The 21438-nt window shown below is 38.8% G+C and overlaps 2 protein-coding genes across 2 annotated transcripts; one reads left to right on the top strand and one right to left on the bottom strand.

The window, feature by feature from the left end:
* The first annotated feature begins 4843 nt into the window (after positions 1–4843).
* Positions 4844–9093, top strand: ndufa4l2a (NDUFA4 mitochondrial complex associated like 2a). The gene is made up of 4 exons (XM_069660576.1): positions 4844–5010; positions 6976–7061; positions 7961–8021; positions 8168–9093. The coding sequence occupies exons 1-4, from the start codon at positions 4966–4968 to the stop codon at positions 8222–8224; spliced, it is 249 nt and encodes an 82-aa protein (XP_069516677.1). The 5' UTR covers positions 4844–4965; the 3' UTR covers positions 8225–9093.
* A 3450-nt stretch (positions 9094–12543) lies between these two features.
* Positions 12544–21241, bottom strand: LOC138589979 (serine hydroxymethyltransferase, mitochondrial-like). Its single transcript, XM_069660490.1, has 12 exons — positions 21209–21241; positions 19939–20133; positions 17755–17834; positions 17244–17444; positions 15627–15708; positions 15352–15474; positions 15031–15170; positions 14693–14855; positions 14444–14543; positions 13887–14042; positions 13477–13584; positions 12544–12764 (listed from the first exon to the last, which is right to left on the bottom strand). The coding sequence occupies exons 1-12, from the start codon at positions 21239–21241 to the stop codon at positions 12637–12639; spliced, it is 1509 nt and encodes a 502-aa protein (XP_069516591.1). The 3' UTR covers positions 12544–12636.
* Between the last annotated feature and the right edge of the window lie 197 nt (positions 21242–21438).

Here is a 21438-nt window from a genome sequence, read left to right as displayed (position 1 = left end):
GAAAGTAAGTTTCGCATTTCATTTGGAAATCAAGGTCCCAGAGTCTGGAGGAAGAGTGGAGAGGCACAGAATACAAGTTGCTTGAAGTCCAGTCTGAAGTTTCCATAGTCAGTGATGATTTGGGGAGCCATGTCATCTGCCGGTGTTGGTCCACTGTGTTTTATCAAGACCAAAGTCAATGCAGCCGTCTACCAGGAAACTTTAGAGCATTTCATGCTTCCTTCTGCTGACAAACTTTATGGAGATGTTGATTTCATTTTCCAGCAGGACTTGGCACCTGTCCACACTGCCAAAAGTACCAGTACCTGGTTTAGTGACCATGGTATTACTGTGCTTGATTGGCCAGCAAACTCCCCTGACCTGAACCCCATAGAGAATCTATGGGGTATTGTCAAGAGAAAGATGAGAGACACCAGACCCAACAATGTAGACGAGCTGAAGGCCGCTAGCAACCTGGGCTTCCATAACACCTCAGCAGTGCCACAGACTGATCGCCTTCATGCCACGCCGCATTGATGCATTAATTCATGCAAAAGGAGCCCCGACCAAGTATTGAGTGCGTACATGAACATACTTTTCAGAAGACTGACATTTCAGTATTAAAAATCCTTTTTAATTGGGCTTATGTAATATTCTAATTTTCTGAGATACTGAATTTTGGGTTTTCATTAGCTCTAAGCCATAATCATCAATATTAAAAGAAATAAAGGCTTGAAGTATTTCACTTTGTGTGTAATGAATCTCTATAATAAATGAGTTTCACTTTTTTAACTGAATTACTGAAATTAATGAACTTTTCCACGATGTTCTTATTTTTTGAGAGGCACCTCTAACTGCAGATGACATTATTAGGCCTTGCAATATAGTTTCACCCCACTAGATGGCACAACTATCTTTGTTTCAGCCTCTCCAGCTGCAACTCAGCAAAGCTTTTTGTTATCAGTATGTTAACAAAAGCAGATATATCATAACATTCCTCTGTGATAGGGATTTCTTGTAGGTATATTAGAGCCAAGAGTTTCACACTTCCTCTGTAAAGCTGTTGATTAGTAAAACTGCTTCAAGAAGAGATACATTCTCAATGAAGGTTTCCATTTGTGCTAAAACTGATGCTTTGGTTTCATGTAATATTAGTTTTATAAATGTTCTTTGTGTTTGGCCCACTAATCTACAAATCTAGTTTAATCACAAATGTCATGTGACTTGATGTTTGCAGCACGGTTCTGTTCCTTGTTGGTCCACATTATTAACCCACCAGGCCTCTTTGGTCTAATGGTATTATGTGGTGTTAAAGTGTGCCACAGGTTCAAACCCCTTGCTAGCTTGCTCTGTTTTTTCTCATGCAGCACAGCAACACAGACACACAGGAACAAACAGCCCCCTGGTTTCCAAAGCAGGGCTAATCAGAGCCAAAACAGGCGTGTGACTGCAGAGTGACTGGCTTGAATTTAACAAAAGGGATTAAATAGGAAAAACAAGGCAATCTTTTATGTGTAAAAGCAAGTAAACAGGATTTATTTCTATGGCTACATTTAGAAAAAAAACTCAGAAGAGACAATTAATGAAGGATGTTTTCAACCTTTTTCATTTCCATAGTTAGGCTAATGAAGATGCCATTACGTTGCTTTTGGTTTTTCTTGCACCATAAATAAGCAGGTGAACAACCTGTAAAGGCTTACTGATATGAGTTTTCGATATTTTCTGTGTTAATGGTCATTAATGATGCTCAAATTCAACAACAAAAGAACAGATGTGAAGGGTGGCCATGTTTCCCACTTTTACCCATGTTCATACCTGCTTTCACCTCCCCTTTGCTCAAGTATACATTCATTTTCTCACTTTTGTGCACTCTCACCACCTTGCCAGATGTTGGTGTCGAATATACTGCTAGGACCAATAAACATCATCATTAGGTGAGGATTATAAATAACTTCTCTACAGCTCAAGCGCTAACATAGGTACACTATGCAGATAGTGTGTATTTTTAAACAAGCCTGTGCCGCATTGGAGCCTGTTCGTGCCACTGTGTTGGCCAGTGTCCAATTAGGGGGATTGTCTGTGAGCTGTAGTGTTGCAGGTCAGCAGGAGCACCAGGCAAGGTTGAGCTCATGTCACACAATCCTGCGTTGGAGGGGAGGAGAAAACAAGGACCCAGATTTAGTGGTGTGACACATGTTCAGTGAGGTTTTTTAATTGGATAATTTTATGTCTTACTACTTATCTTACTTACTATGCTGTCCTACCAGAGAAACCTCCTGTGTAACACTCACTGACTGAAGCTAACAGGCCAACAGGAACGCCGTCAACATTATAAACTGAATGCGAAAAAACAGACCTGCCTGATACAACATGGCCACTGTCTCTGTTTAATAGTCTGTCATTATTGCTTGCACTGTTTCGTGTCTTATTTCATGGGATTCCTGTAACGGGACATTCCCAGTATCCGTCTTTAAAGCATATATCAATATCCCCAGTATTCTTGAAGAGTGACAGCAAAAGGTTTTTAGTTCCTACCCATCTGTGTTTTAGGAATAAAGATACTAAAACAGAGCAATTATTCATACCAATCCATACTTCTGAAAATATATACTATATTACGACTCTGGCTCAGTGGAAGAGTCGGTCGTCTGTCAATCGGAAGGTTGGGGGTTCGATCCCCAGCTCCCTCAGGGTACATGTCGAAGTGTCCTTGGGTAAGACACTGAACCCTAAATTGTGATATCTGATTGACAGTTGGGCACTTTACGTAGCAGCCTCTGCCATCAGTGTGTGAATGGGTGAATGTGATATGTAGTGTAAAAATAGCTTTGAGTGGTCGCAAAGACTAGAAAAGCGCTATGTAAGTACAGTCCATTTACCATTTATTATTTTATATATGATATATAATATATCATATATTATAATATATATAATAATATTATTATATTATATTATTTTCACCAATAAGCATTTTGTTTGAGAAGGAAAGTTGACAATGTTGCAGCAGCAGTCTGAGGAGTTTCTGTAAATACATAACTTTTATTTTGCTGTTAAAACGTATCAATAATCCTGTGAAAAGTGACACAGATCTAACTCCAAACTTTTCAGAGCTCCCTTTCAAGCCTCCAGTGGGCACAGTAAGGGTTTTGTGCTGAGAAGGTAGATTTGACATGAAGTATCTCTTTAAGGAGGTTTGAAACACAGCTCCTTAAAGGGACGACAGCTTGAATGTGCTAGGATTATTGTCGTTAACTGTCCATTGAATAGTCCACCTGACTACTGTTTTGAACACAAACAGACGCACTACCAAAAAGGTTTTACTACCATTAGAACACACACTCACACATACACAGGACTTTGAAAGGTTGGTAGAGCTATGGCCCTGTCCCACACTATAATGTATTACCGTCTGCAGACACCTTGTCTGAGGCAGATGAAGTAATTATTCTAATTCTTTGCTATTGTAAAAAATTTACTGCAGTTTTGGAAATGATCACACATTAATTTATACTTACAGTTGATGGCTTACATAATATTCTATGCAAGCTACTATTTTTTTCTAAACTAAATGGTAATTGTGAAGATATATATTCTTCCAGCCTTGACCATGTGACCCTGAAGGTGCTGCTTTATTATCTGAGGACAGACGTGTGGTGCCTGGGAGGTAACACAAGTCTGTTGGCTATTGAAAGTGAAGCACTCCTGTGTCTTATTGAAGTTAATTGAATCAGAGAGACGTGTCCACTCAAAGATAGAAAGGTTTCTTTAATAAGCAAATACATTTTTATGTGTGTATGTATTTTTATGTGAACAGACAGCCAAGTAAAGATCTGTATGTTTGCTAGCATCAGGGGGTTATCATTCAGTAGTGTAGGATGCACAAGTCACAGCAATAGAGGTTTTATATGAATAGCATACATCTGTTGTTTAATGGTGTAGAATCACTTTTGGGGTTGACAAAGATTTTGCAACAAGAAAAAAAAAACTAATTAAATTCAAATGAAATTCACAGCATTTTTTGCTGAACAAGAATACTTGCTAAGTTTTTTCAAATCTCTTATATGCATTTAGGTAATTCTGTGATGATAGGCATTTTGGGAAGTCCTTTTTAAGGTTAAGATAACGATCCTTGTGGAACATAATTAGGGTTAGGAGTGTCCCTGACTTTGATTGCTAAGATATTCAGCCAGGAGATAAAGAATAGTAACTATGAGTGTATTTATAGAAGATGCAACATGAACACACCACAAAACAACAGACCTGTGTAAGTCTGTCTCAGGCGTGTAACTCATAGAATGTATTATCTTTTGTGATTATTTTTTCATGCCCAGAGTTTCTTAAACACTTATTTAACATAATTATTTTGAAAAAATAGCAGCAATTTTTTCAACTTGAAGGAGCCTCTTTCCAGTGTGTTGGTCCTCATGTTCTCTTTGTTGTTGCAGCTTTCCAGTGAACTGTGTTTTTTGGGATGTGAACTGTATACATTTGAACTGATGTGATTTGGGAAACTAAAGAGGTCCATGGACACTGATACTCCCTAATGGCCTTTAAAAGGACACAGTGTTTGTATGTTTCCCTGTTTCCTCCAGTTACCTCCCAAAGGGCCCAAAAGCCTTTAAACTACAGTGAAGGGAACAAGGGAGAAAAAACCAACATCTAATTTAACACCCTGATATGAGAATCAAATGTCACCGGCTTGGATATTAAATTAACATTCACAGTGGTGAAACCTTATCGTTCAATATAAGCTGCTTCCCAGTGTAATCACCCCAACAAGGGAACAGAAGGAGCTGTAATCAGATGTAAATGACCTCTTTCTCCTCCTCCCTCCCTCCTCCCTCCACATGCAGAGAGCAACAGGTCTAAATCCTGTCTTTGCACAGCCGTTTATAGCTTGTGGTTGTTGATAACTAGGGCCTGAAACATTGACTCTGAATTTTTTTTATTTCACACATCGTTCATACATTTCTTTAAACTGGAGCAATGATATTCCGGACAGCAGTGGAGCATGCTAAAAAGCATCCTGGGGTAAGTTATATTTACTTCTTCTCTGTGTGCTTAAAAGTCATTTTCAAAAATGTTTTAACATGTAGCCTACGGTACCTCTCTAAAATGGTTAAGCCTATTATGCTGAATTTTAAACTGCTAGACTGAACTATAGATGTTATATGTACTATTATACTATGTTCTTGCTTTACTTAATAAAATACAACAGAAGACAAACTTGATGAAAGCCTTCTGTGTTTGTAGAGCTTTTAAGTTTAATGGGTCAAAACAGGAGACGTAATCAGAAGTCTAATTTTGTCCTTTCTAATCTTGTATTTACTCTAATTCATTAGGTTAAGTTGCTTAGTGGCTCATCTAAAATCAAGCCAAACTGACAGAGACTTTAGACTTAAAAAAAGATGTGTGACTTTTACAGACCTCTTACATCTGAATTGACAAAATATGAGCATTTTGGAAAAGAGTAGTTTGACTTAAATAAATGGAAAAATGTGAGTTATTCCCACAGGGGAAGGGATTATTTCTGCACTTTCACCAGCCCTGCTGTCAGCGAATGGAGTGACTGAATTTTAACTTCTTGTCATCAGCCTCCCAGGAGAAAGAGGGGGACAGAGAGAGAGAGGTGAAGAGAGAGGAACTGCAGGAAGGAAATCCCTATGAGACTCTACCAGAGCTCCTTGATATGGGCTATCATCCTGACAGACAGACAGGCTGAGAGACAGGCAGCGTGAGGGAGACAGACGCTGCAGGGAGCAAATCCCTGTGAGACTCAATATGCTTCCCCGATCAAGTCAGAAAGACACACAGAAAGAGAGACACAGGGAGAGTTATAGAGACCTGGAAAGTTTAAGAGAAAGAGAAGGAATGTTCAGGAAGACAAATAGACAGTCTGACAGACAGATGGAAAGTTAGACAGGCAGATAGACAGTGAGACAGATGGACTTAGAAAAGAGTGTGTGTTTGTAAGCAGCATTGGTCCTAGTTTTACTTTGATTCTATCCAAATAGCTAATTTTAATGTTGTAGCCGTTGAAGGTGGAGCTAATTTGATCGGCCACATTTGCGGCAATAAGGTGGATAAACTTTAGTTAAAGCAGCAGATACAGATATGAGCCAGTAGCGTTAGAAACGGAATATCCAGCTGAAACGAAGCTCTGGTAGAACAATAACCAAACTTTAATGATAATGATTACCCGCAGACATAGATTTTTTAAATGTGCACTGGGTATTACTGTAGCCATTGTCTTCATGTCTTTAAGTGTTAAAAACTTTCCTTATCACCTTTTCTGTGGAGCATTTTTAAAATCAAACTTTCTTGTAGTTGGTAAGCAAAAATGGCATCGCTTACCTTGTTGTGTTCCTGAAGGCACAGATATAAAAACATGTTAGAGACAACAATCTGTTACATGAAAGTCATACTTTCCTAACTGATTCATAAAACTCCTGGATAACAAAGCCAAGAAATTCTAGTCTAGAATTTTTAGCACATAACTTCTTGTACAACCACAGATCTATTTACTTGGATTGAAAATAAAGAGATATAATGTGTTAGTTTTGTAACATTCACAGGGTCAGATTAGGTTGTTTCCCTGTTGGCTGTTGCTTGATTTGATGTAAGGTAATTACACAACTTTTAGTAAGATACTGATACTACAGTTCATTAAATGCTACATAAACACATCTTACATGTTATATGTCAGAATTTGAAGACTGAGTATATTTAGGCCTATATTTAGGATTCGACTCAGTCACAGCTGTCTGTTCTTCCTGATCCTGCAGGCGACAATCAGTCAAGCAATATCAATCAATCACAGATATGCGTTGCTGCTGACAGCTTAAACTTCTCTATACACAGTAAATGGCATCCAATAAAGACTCATAAGATGATTATGTGTTGTCTCAGAGTTATTAAGTAGTACAGTATTATATATTACATTCAGAAATAACAAATCATCAAATGTTAAACAAACATATCTATTGTCATCCTCAGCTCATCCCCCAGTTCTTCTTCATCTGTTTGGGAATGGGCGGGGCATCTCTGTATCTGATCCGGCTGGCCAAAGGACCCCACGTCACGTAAGAACCTTTATATTTCCCTGTGACCTCTGCTGATGTGTAACAGAGATGATATGTCATAATCAAGTGTGATATTTGGTAAAACAAAGAAACTCATCATGGATGTCTAAAGCTGTTTACTGATAAAACAGAAGAAATCTGTGTAGTTCTGTTTACACATCATTAAGGGGTGATGAGACCGCAGTTTCAAACAAGAATAACAAGAAATCTATAACCCCCTATCACAGATAGAGTGCACCACCATTGATATGTAATGAAACTCAGACTTCCTCCCTTTTATAATTTAATCAATTGAGATTTGCAAACATTTTAACAAGGCATGTGGAGAGCAGATTAATATTATTACACCATAATGAAGAAGAAGCATTTGATTTATGACTGTTTCTGACAACAGGGATCCCCACTCGCTTTCATTTCCCCTTCAAACTTCTTCTTGCTTGGACTGCCTCTCCTCCTGCTGCTATCAAACTGTTGATAATTCCTTAATGATGCTTTAATAAGAGCAGACACAGCTAAGTGCTTTTAACAATAGCTCACAGGTGTTTGCACCATCTTGTTTCTTTGCAGATCTTCTATCATTTCTCAGTATTCGCAGTAGTGATTGTTGACATGCTTGATAAAATCATTAGAAAGAGTGTACTGCTGGTGGCCCAGCAGGCTAGCACATACTGTGGGCTGAGTTTGAAACTGACCCCTGACTTTGTTTGCTTTGGTTTTAGTTTATTTTTTTATTCTGTGTAATCTCCAAAGCAGGGATGGGATGAAGCAGCTCTCAGGGGTATCAGATCACCTCTGAATGAATGTGTGTTAGATCTGCTTTATTAATGTACAAAAGTATCCTCACTTGTGGAAAAGAATCCTCATTTATCCAGTCTGTCTTTTTGTGTTTTCCTGTTTAGCTGGAACAAGACCAATAATCCCGAGCCATGGAATCAACTTGATCCCACATACCAGTACAAGGTGAGTGGATACAAGCTGTAAAAGTAAGGGATTACATTCTAACTTATATTTATTTGACTTATACACCCCTAACTGTTTGCACGTGATATCAAATACAGAAATTACTTATTGGCTCAACGGCATCATGCTTCTCTCTTCCTCCCCAGTTTGTTGCCATCAGCACAGACTACCAAAACTTGAAGAAGGAGGGACCTGACTTCTGAGTTTCTCGCCGGCGTCCAAACTTAAAATCTCATCTAGGGTCAGATTCATAAACCTTCCTCACCCTCCCCCCAGCCCAACCCCTCAGTGTCCTTATGGGAGGTGAAAGGGATTGTAAATCAGGATCTGTACCCCATCTGTACCCGTCTCTGTCTCTCTGTAATGTTTGCAAAGAAACAGGGTTTGAAGTATTTCTACATACTTATTCTTATTATGAAATAAGCTGAACATAGGCACACCAGCCACTTAAGTCTTAACTTTCTTGGTCTGTTTTTGCAAATTAATCAACTAAGGAGTATACAAAAGGATTTGATGGCATTATACCTGCTATTTATTCATGCACCAAACAGTGGTGTTGCATTTTTCAGCAATGTTAGTACAAATACGGGATACTTTTACCTCAAAGCTAATAGATTTTTATACTGAAATACAAAAGTAAATTGAGAAAACCACATCTGGAAATCTAACTCTGTAGGTATGTAAAGCATTCCAAAAAATGTCCAGAATCAATGTAAAATATACATGATTTGTTAGAATGAAACTCAATATGTATGAACTTACTCATACGTAAAGTATGCTTCTTTAAAGTTTATCTTTCATATCCTACAGCCAAAAAAACCTCTTGTTCTGTGGCTTAAAGCTTTGTTTTCCTAATCATTCTGCAAATGCTTTGACTGTACCAGCTTCTGATGAAATCTATTTAGCCTGCTGCAGCGTTGATGATCAATGGGATGTTAGGTGGCTTCATGTGTTTCTTCACAACTTGCATATGAATTTGTGTTTAGCTGCCACTAAATTCAGAAATTACTGTGTAAGTTATGAAAAAAGGCAGAGACACATTCACTTTGCGGGATTCTTTCAATAAATAAAATGTCTGATTCATGTTTGGAAAGAGTGTTTGTTGCCAATGTGCACCTTCACACACATGCAGACAGACAGACAGACAGACAGACAGACAGGCAGGCCGTCCTGAAACACCTGCATCAGCTGCTTCAGATACTGATCTGTTTCCACATCCTAAGATTCAAAAACACAATCACTTACTGTGATGGAACAGATCCATCTGTTAGCAGAGCAGCTGTCACTTTGCAGCCTGATTGGTCCTTCCACTACATTTAGAAGTGTACGTCTGTGTGTGTGTGTGTGTGTGTGTGTGTGTGTGTGTGTGTGTGTGAGAGAGAGAGAGAGAGAGAGAGAGAGAGAGAGAGAGAGAGAGAGAAAGAGAGAGAGTGTGTGTGGTTGTGTGCACCCATGTGTGCTACAACATCCCTGTGTCTTTGATCAGCTACAGCAGTGGCAGGATGCTGAGCAGTCCCCCAGCACGGCATTGATGTATGACAGCGGAGCACAGCGTGTACAGACACACACATACACATACAGGTACCACCGTCCCTCAATACTGCAAACACAAGCATGTGCACTGAGTGTACAGACTGATGAGTTAAATAAAGTGAACACTCGGATGACTGATGATTAAGATTTAAATCCACATCCGTCTTTAAAAAGAGACACAGATACAGAACAGTTTTCATTTTACGTTTAGATTTAGGATACTGGCTTTATATTCAAAAGTAATATTATGAACCCTTAAGTCCTAACAACATCATGGCTTTTTCAGTGAAGGTTAAACTTGTGTTTTATCCTCTTTAAAAACCTAAGACTTCCCTTTTAGCTCTGCGCTCTGACTTATATTCATATTTATATTTATCATATTTCCTACCTCTAGTGCAACAAAAAGAGAGACGTTTCCGCGTGTTGGAATTGGAGATAGCTAAAAACAAGAACGATGGACCATGAGGGAAAATTTGGAAGCTTTAAGACACACACAATCGCTCAGTGTGTCATAGTGTTGTTAGGTCATGAGAAACAGGAACAGAGGTGAAGCAGATTTGACATTATTTGTGTTGTGATGCTGCGTGTGTGTGTCTTTGTTTCGTTTGTGTGTGTTTTCCGACGATGGAGCTGAGAGCTTCCCTGACCTCTGACCTGTGATTCCGTTGGTCAGTCTCTGTGGGGGGGACACATTCTTCTGGCAGAAACTGAAGCAATAACCTTGCACCAGAAGATTGGAAGACAGACTGAAGGGCCAAGCATGATACAAAGACATCCGATGTGAAAACAAAAATTCATTCAGTTCTTCAATATAATCCTTTATAAGAGCTCTAATAAGCAGCAGCCGCAGTGACACTTCATTCTGCAAAGCTCGTTTTGTGTATAACGGTTTCCAGAGGAGAGTTTCATTTCAGAATGAGAATTAAATACATGAAAAATAACGACAAAGTACATACATTCATTCTGGAGAGAAGGAACGAGGCGGCCGACTCTTTTTTTAATCCATCTGGGAGTAAAAAGATGTGACTGCAATAACTTGGAAACCAGAAGGAGAGGAAGTCTTTAAATAAACATAAATGAAATTTCTGAAGGCTTTGTGAGGACGGTGAAGGACTCTGGTGTTACATAACACTCATCTTCTCATGTATATAATAAACTGTCCGTGTTTATTAGAATTATGTAATGTTGGGTTGCAGGGGGACATGCAGAGAGAGTGTCACGAAAAAAAAAATGGTATGAAAAGAAAGTGGATCTTTCATTATGACAATGCTTTTAATTCAACCTCCTGCTTTCTCTGCTTACGTATACCAGGTTAAGTCTGGTCATTAGCCTTCCTACAAAAAGGATCAGTCAATTCATTCACATAGAAGACATTACCAACTGTTCCGTGGAGACATTAGATAAATCAATCAAAAGCATTTGATGAAATCAAAGGGTAACTTAAGTCTTAAGGTGTGACGCTCTGGCTCTGACTATCTTCGCGTAAGATCTCTGTCACAGAGATGAGCTGGATCAACAGTGAGAGGAAACGACCAGAGGAAATACCAGCAGCTTAACAAACTTTGCAGAGTCTCCTCCTTCCTCAGGCTGTTAACATAAACAATTTACAGCAGAGAGAGCATGTAATCTTATATTAATCAACAAACTTATGAACATTCAGGATGATTTTTAATTACATTATAATATACAAAACAGCCTTAAAACAGTATATACTGTTTCACTGTTTCATCTTTTTGATTTGTGGTTTTGTGGCTGACAGTGTGTTCAATTCCCAACACAGCTGCTGTGATTTTCCCAGGGCATGGGACAAAGATAATGCATCCTCTTAGTGACTAAAAAAACAATACATAAACACTTCTGGCCCTTGCCCTGCCTTTGACCAGCAAACAACAGTCCTGGCAAAGAATTAGATGATGTATACGGGCAAGAGCAGCTGATGTTGATGTATTTACTACATGATTATGTATGCAAGTAACATTTCTAGGCTCATGTAAACAATCTTAATGAAAAGCATCAGCAATATTAACCAACCGTGTTATCAATTACCTGCACACACAAAAATAATCAAAAATTAAATCCATATTTCATAGGTTTAACTATAATTCCCCAACCTAGTCTTTAAAATTTAACACAGTACCTTAATAAGTTGTCAGAGTGTTATAATAAGTTCCACAAATGTGTTTCTTTAGTAATGAAACCAGCTGAAGGGATCAATTTCTGAAAATTGATCATCTCATTTTTGTGGTGTGACTTTAAAAGGTGAAAAAGACATTCAGGTAAAACTGCAATTATCCCATTTTGGTCTTTTATAAGCAGTGTAGTAATCTTTTAAAACATTTTAAACACACTATTATGTAGTTTGGATGACTGTGTTTAGTGCTAGGATCGGTCATCTTTCAATCGGAAGGTCAGAAGTTTGATCCCCAGCTCCCTCTTGTCGAGGTGTCCACGGGCAAGACACTGAACCCCAAACCCCCGGTGGCATAGCCAAAGGTGTGTGAATGTGATGACTGATTGACAGTTGGGTACTTTACATAGCAGCCTCTGCCATCAGTGTGTAAATGGGTGAATGTGACATGTAGTGTAAAAGCAGCTTTGAGTGGTCGCAAGACTAGAAAAGCGCTATATAAGTACAGTCCATGTACTATTTACCATTTTAGTTATAAACAGATATGAGAACATTTTAAGTATTGAAAAATGTACAGTATTTGTGAACAATTGTGACTTGTCCTACGAAGAAACATTTTTTATTATTACGACTCTTTTATATACTATGCTATCATTTATTATCTGTTTAAACACCAGCCTCCACCTGGGTGCACACAGGAGGAATATAGTACAGTAAACACATACATTATGACTTATTTGTCAATGTCATGCTATTATTAACTTAAATGGTGTCACATTTTCATGGTATTTTAGGAATATAATCTGATAAATTAACTTGGAAATTATTTAACGATGCTTTACATGAACAACTGACAGTTTTTTGAGAGTTTTTTGTTTTTTCCATGTTAACATATAAGAAAATCAGTCCTAAAGAATATTTATGTGGTGAAGTATTTTTCTGTGTGGGGTGTTATTAGTGGTCAGTGAATCCGGGCATGGGGAAGGGCCTGGCGAATAGCTCCACCCGCTGGCGGAGCTCAGCGATGCGCGACGCTGTTTCTGAGTCCTCCAGCAGGAAGGACTTGAAGCTGGCCAGATTTCCTGTTGGGAGAGAGGAATAAAAACAACAAGCTGAAGGTGAATCTGCCTAAAAACGTTTGTTTTGTCCTGTAAAAGTAATATAGTAAGTAGAGTACAAAACATTTTTTGAGTTAGACATGTTTTACTTCTACAAAAAAGCAAGTTGAGGGTTGTTAATACTTCCCCCTGATCCTCACCGTGAGAAAAGTTGAAACACACATTTTATCTCAAAGTACAATAACGCTAATAATTTGTACAGTTATTTTTTCTATTTATCACTAAAACTGCATTAAGTATTAACTCCAATTTAAAATAAACATGTTATAATGGAGCAATTACTTTCATATTGTTGCCATATTTCACAATCACAGTGGAATAGATTACACTTCCTTAAGGAAAATGAATACAAAGGTAACCCGCCATTTTTCTGAACCCCCTTTCTGTTAATTAATGTTGCAACATTACACTCAGTTGTACTGACAGGTATTTCTATTACTTTGTCTACCTTATTTAACTATAATGCACTACAATTCACAAGTACCACAAACTACATCTTCAGCTATCAATGTTGAACACATCATTGATATTTTCTCTTGGTCTCAAAACATTAGAAAGCCTTAACAAACTCTATGGCTCTATAGCTGGTCCAGCAGTATATAAAACCTCAGACTTTACCATCTCCTCTGAATAAATCAGAATTCAAATCAAAACAGAGAAACTTCTAATCTCTCACCAGTCTTCTTCTTCACATCCAGTGCAATCTGAATCCCCTCATCAATAAACTCCACAACCTTCTCAAAGTCTGCCTCCTTGAACTGTCGGGATGTCAGAGCTGGAGCTCCTGAAAAAAGCAAGGACAGATAATGGTACGGTAAAATTAATTTAAAAAGATATAGGGTTATCTCTGTGAAGTTAATGCTGACTGACTGACTGACTGACTGACTGACAGGCTAACAGACAGACAAACACAAACAGAGACACATCTCACAGACAGACAGACACAGATGGAGAAAAGAAAGGGACCAGTATCATACAACACTGACTTGTTGACATATTCTTGCCAGCACAACCTCCACTCCTGCAGCTCCTTACAAAAATATTCATTTGATCACATGCAAGCTTTTGATCTACTAATCTGGGTACCGAGCCGGAGTCCTCCAGGAGTGAGAGCGCTCTTGTCTCCAGGGCAGGTGTTCTTGTTGGCAGTGATGGACACCAGCTCCAGGACCCTCTCAGCTCGAGCCCCGTCCATCCCAAAAGGTCGAAGGTCAACCAAGACCAGATGGTTGTCTGTTCCACCTAAGAGCATGAGGTGAGGAGTAGAGATTTACTGTTTTTAGATTTGGTTTTATGTTATAAAATTCAGTTCAGCTCAGGGGAATATGTGTCTGAGGGTGAGATTAAGTGCAATTCCACCTTCACTGTCCACTCAAACCTTCACACAGCCAGTGATAAAGTTTTCTGAATAATTGCCTTCTTCACTATTCAGCTGTCAAGTGAAGCTTAAGAGAACTTTTCCAAAATTCATGAAAACAAAATGCAAATAAGCAAAAAAAGAAGCAATCCAGGTGCAACTATGTCTCAGTGCAGTATGAATTTAAATCTAATTCAATAGTAAATTTTAAAAAAGGACATCAATAAAGGACATGTGGATTTAACAAATTGAAAAACACTATGCTGTCCATTACTATCCTCAGTACCTGAGACCAGGGTGTAGCCTTTCTTCAGCAGAGTGTTAGCCATGGACTTGGTGTTCAGCAGCACTTGAGCGATGTACTGTTTGAACATCGGAGTGGAAGCCTGTCAAGACAGAAATGATGCTGTGAAAAGAAAAAGGCCGTATCTGGTGCTTAGACAGTTCTGCTGAGTATTTTCCCCGTAGGAGCATTCCTCATTTTTGTTTAAGCAGGTTGTCATCGAGTACTAATATTTAAAGCTTATATATGGACCTGTCTGAGGGCGACGGCCACCCCAGCAATGGCGTGGTTGTGAGGTCCTCCCTGAAGTGATGGAAACACAGCAAAGTTCACTCTGTCCTGGAGGTCATAGGTCACCTCCCGACCTTTCTTATCCACAGACCGCACACCTTTCCGGTAGAAGATCAGACCAGCCCTACAGAGTTTAAAGAGACAGGAACATGCACTTCACCTGAAAGATCCCTTTTAACCTATTCACTTTGCAATAAGCAACATGTTCCTGTGAGGCACAGAAGAAAAATTGTATTTTCTTTGTTATTTCAACACATTCACTTGACCTCAAATAGAAATTCACACATTCATGCCCTCACCTCGCTCCACGCAGAGATTTATGGGTAGTGGAGGTTACCAGGTCAGCATAATGGAAGGGAGAGGGAACAGCTCCTGCTGCCACAAGGCCGCTGATATGAGCCATGTCCGCCAGCAGGTAGGCATTCAGCTCCACACACAGCTGAGACACAGTATCGATATTTTTAATCTTTTAAATACCTTATTCATTTATTACCTATTCTTGCTCTGGGGGACGTACTAAAAACAGTTTAGAGAATTTATTATTTAGCATTTTTACCAATAGTTGTGCCACTAAAACTATAGAATATAACATAGCAGACTTAATTCCTGATATAAGGTACCTTCTTCATGCGAGAATAGTCGATGAGGCGAGCGTAGGCGCTGGTTCCTGCTATGATGACTCTGGGTCTGAAGAGTCGGGCCGTCTTCTCCAGCTGGTCGTAATCTATCAGACCTGTTTTGGTCTGACATGATGCAGGAGGACAGCCGTGGAGGGAAGAATCGACTACTAGTCAGTCAACTGTAATTGACTCTTTAATGCAATAGCAATTGTTTGCTTCACAGCTTCACTTTGATTATTTTGGTTCAGGGCTTAATTTCTATTAACAAAACTCACATCCAGCTTGTAAGGCATGGATTCAAAGTAGATGGAGGTGGCTGAGATCCTCTTGGTGTCTGACATGTAGCCGTGGGTAAGGCTGAAATGTAGTGGAAAAAAGTAGATTTAGGAAATTGCATTTTTGTAGAGCTTGCATCCCAAAGGTTCAAGCAGGTGGTTATGTGAGGTCTTCTGTAAAGTTCTGAACTTCTTCTGACCTCTCTAGATCCCCATTTCTCCTCAATATTATTTATTTAATGCTGAAACTTGTGCATTAATTCATCTGGTCATGTTAATACAAAATCTTCCATAAGATATATAAGAAATCATACTTTTATATATAATATACTTTATATATAGAAATCCTTGCACGAAAATGCTGTTTAATGTTGTTACCTTGTGCTACTGGATCCTTTGTTATTTGCTCAATATATTAATATTTATGTACATTCAGATCAAATTTCTCTTACTGTACCCCTAACTCTGTCATGAGTTTCTAGTTTAGTTCTGGTTTTGTCTAATATTTTGGTGTTTAGTTATTATTTCTTGTTTTACCTTGTCACTTTGTCCCTTGTCATGAGTTTTCATCGTTTAGTTTTGTATTTACTTTATTCTGTGTTCTTGTCAGTATTTAGTCTTGTTAAGTATTTCACTTGTGTCTTTTTGATTAGATCATTTCCTGTTTTACTTTGTCACCTTGACTCTCGTGTTGGTCCACTTCCTGCCTTTGTGTTTCCCGCTTGTTTGATTCTATGCCCTGCCCTGATTGTTTTCACCTGCTCCTTGATTGTCTCACCTGTGTCTGATTAGCCTCACCTCCTAAGTTTATTTAGTCTTTGTGCTCCCCTGTCTCGTTCCCTTGTCATTGTCGTCCATCGTGTGAGTCTATGTCTAAGTCTATTTTCTGGATTATCTTTGTGCCTCCCCTGATTTCCTCGTGTCCCTTGGATTACCTGTTCCTGGTTTTGTTTGTGAGTTTATTGCTGTGTCTTTTGATTTTCCTTTTTGTCCTTTGTTGGAGTTAGATTTTGTTTGTGCATTTTTTGCCTTTTATTGAATTAAATCCATTATCTAAGTCTGCTTCTTGGTCCTCACCTTTTTGTTTAAACCAAAACCTTGACAAACTCCCAGCAAACTATTATTTATTTATATAGTGTCTGGCATATAAGTAACAGGACTGTATTCATCCAAAGTGAAGTATCAGCTGCAGCAGCAAAATGACTCAGAGGTGTGGTGTTCTGACGTTCATTTAAAAAAAAAGCATTATTTACATTAAAGTTTAATGGTTTTATAGTTCAAACTAAAATATATTTATTTTAAAGTGGGCGGTATAATATGACAACTTCAGAACGTGTGACTAAAAAGTTTGTCATTTACATTAATGCCTTATCATAATGAGAGATTATTACTTGTTCGATGTTGTGTAACACCTTATAAGAATCCCAAGAATGTTAGTTGTCACATCATAAGTTATTATACTGCTCTGATTAAATCTAAAGGTTAATTTTCAAATACGTTTTAAACAAAACTGGATTCCTTTTTGCACAAATCTGTAACAATGATACTTGCTGTGCAGATTAAGGTGCAGAAAAGCTCTTTATAGCGAGTATCTTTGTCTTAAACGTGTTCACTCACTGGCCTCCGTCAGGCAGATCCAGGCCCATGATGCGGTCATGAGGCTGCAGTACAGATGTGTAGGCTGCAAAGTTAGCTGGGGATCCCGAGTATGGCTGGACGTTCACTCCCCAAAGGCTTGGGTCCAGACCGAAGGTGGCGAGCGCTCGCTTCTGACACAGCAGCTCAATTTGGTCCACGATCTCTGCACCTCCATAGTACCTGAGAGAGACAGAAGGCATTTATTAAGATTTGATAGTATCATAGTGTTTTGTGTTGTCTTGTGTATCTCTTTTCACATTAGTGTATTATGTTTTAGAGAACTGTATCATAATATCCTGAATTGCATCAAATACATGCTAGATTTAGTCAATGATTAAAGTCAACCCAACCCTCCTATTAACCCTTTCTCAAGTCCACTTCAATTATATTTAAAATGTTCTAACATTGAAGCTCATGCTTCTGAAAATCTTTTAAAGTTTTGTAATGATTGAAACTCTATATTTTGGAAAGTATTTTTTCTTGTAGTTACCTTTGTCCTGGGTATCCTTCTGAGTATTTGTTGTTCAGACAGGAGCCCTGGGCCTCGAGCGCTGCACGGCTGCAGAAGTTCTGACAGGAAAAACAAGAACAGTGCTGTCTGCATCCAAATATAACCTTTATTTACCTGGAGAAGGGAATTTGAGCACCCCTGCTCTTTTTCAGCAAGACTCAGCAACACAGCACAAGCACAGTGTAAACTTCAGTTACCCAGCATGCAAATTAGGTCAAGAATAAGCAATTCTCTTGCAAATACTTTTTATAAAAACAAGACAAGCTCCAGACTCAGAGAGGGATCATCAAACAGATTTCATTCTGTTAAATTTGTTGTATAAATCTAATGAGAGGTTCATCGGAGCCTTTTGAAAATCTGTAAAAATGAATTTAATAACCTTGTCTAAAATGTTACTGAATTAGAGGTGCTATGGAGAAACAAAGGGATGAATAAAGAGGAATCTCACTAATAGTGACTGCATGTGCGGTTCAGCACAGAGTCAAATCTCCCAAAGATACTTGAGTCAGAGGAGAGATAGAACTGCAGAAAAGGAAATGAATGTGAATTAATTTTTCTGTCTCAGTCTCTTTTTTTTCTCCCACTCTCACTTGTGCTCATCTTCTCTTGCTCTCTCTCTCTCCTTCTCAGCCGCCCCCTCTGCCTTGTTATTATACCAAACCTGTCACTGTTCAGGGATCCCTCAATCATTCCAGTGGAATTTAACCAGTCCCCAACATGACATAAATCTCTTTCTATGACATTTCAGAACACTATCTCAAATACACAGAGGAAAATGATGCCCCCTCCTCTTCTGCCTTAACTTAAAATGTGGAGATCAATGTTAGAGGGAACCTAATGGGATCATTTGACTGTGTTCCTAAAGAAAAAACAGGGGATCTCCACTGGGAGTCAGCCTGCAGCTGCGACTGACACCACACGCACAAGAAGATAAAAATCTTTCAGATGTCATCGTGAGTGATAGTACTGTGGATTCATAATTGCTGGTGAATAAAAGAATGAAAACTCCTTCTTTTCCCAAAGCTTCCACTTAGATGAAATCAGTGACTTGTGAGGGAGGAAAATGCAAAGGAAATCTCGATGAACTCTCTGAAGAAAACATTCCATTTCTAGAAACCATCACTCTGGTGACTTGTGCTTACACTGCTGAAGGAGGCTCCTCTGCAGTTAAAGCTGTTCTTGCTTTCTCTCTCACATAATGCAATCTTAAACACCTCTGTCCACAGGAATGCACAAAGGATAATTAACGCCTCCCATTGCCTTTATGCACAGTTTGAACAGCTGCAGTACATACAAAGCACATCAAACACCAAGTAAAATAACAAACCTTGCAGGCTTACTTTGTATGAGTTTATGTGTCAAAACACACCTGTTTTTCCAATGCCACTTTCACACACAGACACGTGTGATGCAAGACTCAGAGCAAACATTTAGACAGTTTCAACTTTTGGTCCTTGTCCTCACTAGACTGATGATAGTAGGTCATCACCGTACATATACTAACCTGTGACTGTTTTTACAATAAAGTTTAAGAGGTTATAAAAAATCTAATACATTTTTTGATCACTTGATGAAAAGTCAAAGCAACAGCCAATGGTTTTTAACTGTTTCGTAAAACACTTGTTTTTGGGAAGAGCAGGAGCAATTTCTGAGGGTTACACAGGGTTACACTGTGAATAGGTTTATAATAACTATTAATATGTTCCTATGCAAACAACATGCATAAAACACAGTTATGAAGCCAGTTCTGCCACATAAGACATATTTAGGAAAACAAATATTTTGCTGGATCAGTGCTTCAGCGTGAAGAATCTTGTTTCAGTGTGCTTTAATTTAAACCCATCGGCTGTTGTTGTCCCATTCATGTGTGTAATGTGTGTGTAAGAACAGTAAATGGTTGCTTGCTGATTATTTTTATCAGCAGAATAATCAAAGGGATCAAACAGACTCTCCAATGTTAATTATAAATAGTCTCACCCCAGTTTCACTTTTTACTTTCAGTTTGAATGCTTTATTCGCAAGCACAGTGATTCTGAGTTTAACCAAGCTTACAGAGTTATCTTATCAATGGTGTTACATAAAAATAAATATAACAAATATCAAATCATGTCCTTTTCCTTCTCTGCTGTGTCTGTCTCTCTCCTCTGCATACATGGAACTCACCTCTGATGCGATGAGCTCCAGTCCCCGACACTGCCTGTCCTTCTCCTGCTGCAGGAGGCTCCACATCTCAGGGTCATCCTGAGCCAGGACCTCCTGTCCCGTCCACACTCCGGCGCTGCTGAGGCTTCGCCTGCATGACTCTGCTGTAACCTGTCCCTCTCGGCCCAAACATCCTGAAACCCTGAAGAAGAAGGGCTTCATGGGGTGGTAGATGAACACACAAAAATCATTTCAGTCAACAACTTAATGTCCACTTCCTAAACAATGGTTAAAAGTCTTTTTTCTGTCACTGTAAAAAAATACTTCATTCATGTTCAGGACAGATGGTGCCGTATATCTTACTGTTCCATTTAACAACTGAGTGCAGTTGTAAGTAAAATCTTGTTGAAGAGACAAATACCAAGTCACAGGATTTGATGCAACTTTGCTTTAAACTGCCTGTGTAGAGAAAAACCCTTTCTGTGGGGTTCTTTGTTTTTGTTGTCCAAGATTGCTGCTTTGGTGTCTTTTGAAACCCTCGGGAAGAGTGAGCCTGTGCAAAACACTTTCATCACTCAGAATTATAATACTTTGCACCGGGGGTTCGGAAACAAGGGAGTTAGAATAATGTGTCTTTTGATGTTCTAAACAATCCATTAAATGAAAGGCAGTGAAAAACAAGCGTGTTATTCAGTGGAGCAGTTATGGAAAACCTTGGACATGAAAAGTGTAATGTGGGCTAGCCACACACGCAGTGACTTATGTATCAGGACCGTGTTTGTTGAAGCAGCTTGTGGCTGCATGATAGTTATGTAACTATGTGTTACTTTGGCCTAATAGACAGATTACTGTTTGAGTGTAAATATATGTTGAAGCCTCCTTTCATCTATTATGTTCATTATGTTTCCTAAGCCTTGAGTACATTAAGTTATGCATAAAGCACTGAGTGTACAGTCAACTTCCCCTCAACAACAAAATAATCTGGCACAAACAGTAGCACTCCTTTGTCCTTTCACAACATGAGATAATTACAGTAATCTGTCAAACAGTGACACTTATGCAACTGTACTGACAAATTGAAAATACAACACCCTGTAAATCTTCAAATCAGACAGATCAGAGTGTAGAGGTGACCTGGGGTGACAGGCTGACCTAGTTTGCTGTAAAAGCAATTTAGTTAGAAGTTCTTCTAGGATTGGTGGAGACTCTGCAAAGGCTGCAGATACGTTTGGAACTGTGCCTACATTTATAAAAATCTAAAATAAATACATTATCAAAAAAATGTACTCACCCGTAATGTTTGTCGTAATGACAGAGAAAGCATGTCTGACAGCTGAGGGCTGGGAAAACAGAACACTTTTCAAGGTGCAAAGGGTGAAAGTAAAATCAGCACTGGAGGGAAGCCAAGGACATGCCTACTTTGCGTAACTGATAAAAGTGAGTCCAACAATAATCATCTGTTTCATCTCACTCTGCATTGGTCTTGCAGAAGTCCTATCTTATTAATCAGAGTAACTTTAC

Source organism: Semicossyphus pulcher, unplaced genomic scaffold (assembly GCF_022749685.1).
Source record: "Semicossyphus pulcher isolate SPU_LCO1_2020_fin unplaced genomic scaffold, fSemPul1.0.p SCAF_13, whole genome shotgun sequence".
Taxonomy (NCBI): Eukaryota; Metazoa; Chordata; class Actinopteri; order Labriformes; family Labridae; genus Semicossyphus; species Semicossyphus pulcher.
Note: the sequence above shows the minus strand (reverse complement) of the source record. Positions and strands in the feature narration are given on the sequence as shown.

Excerpts from the sequence above, each read along its gene's own strand:
- ndufa4l2a (XM_069660576.1), top strand. The coding sequence starts at position 4,966 with ATGATATTCCGGACAGCAGTGGAGCATGCTAAAAAGCATCCTGGG. Across the intron at positions 5,011-6,975 it reads ATGCTAAAAAGCATCCTGGG|CTCATCCCCCAGTTCTTCTT; the intron begins GTAAGTTATATT and ends TGTCATCCTCAG. Across the intron at positions 7,062-7,960 it reads GCCAAAGGACCCCACGTCAC|CTGGAACAAGACCAATAATC; the intron begins GTAAGAACCTTT and ends TTTCCTGTTTAG.
- LOC138589979 (XM_069660490.1), bottom strand. The coding sequence starts at position 21,241 with ATGCTTTCTCTGTCATTACGACAAACATTACGG. Across the intron at positions 20,134-21,208 it reads CATTACGACAAACATTACGG|CCCTTCTTCTTCAGGGTTTC; the intron begins GTGAGTACATTT and ends CACCCCATGAAG. Across the intron at positions 13,585-13,886 it reads TCCTGGAGGACTCCGGCTCG|GAGCTCCAGCTCTGACATCC; the intron begins GTACCCAGATTA and ends TGCTTTTTTCAG.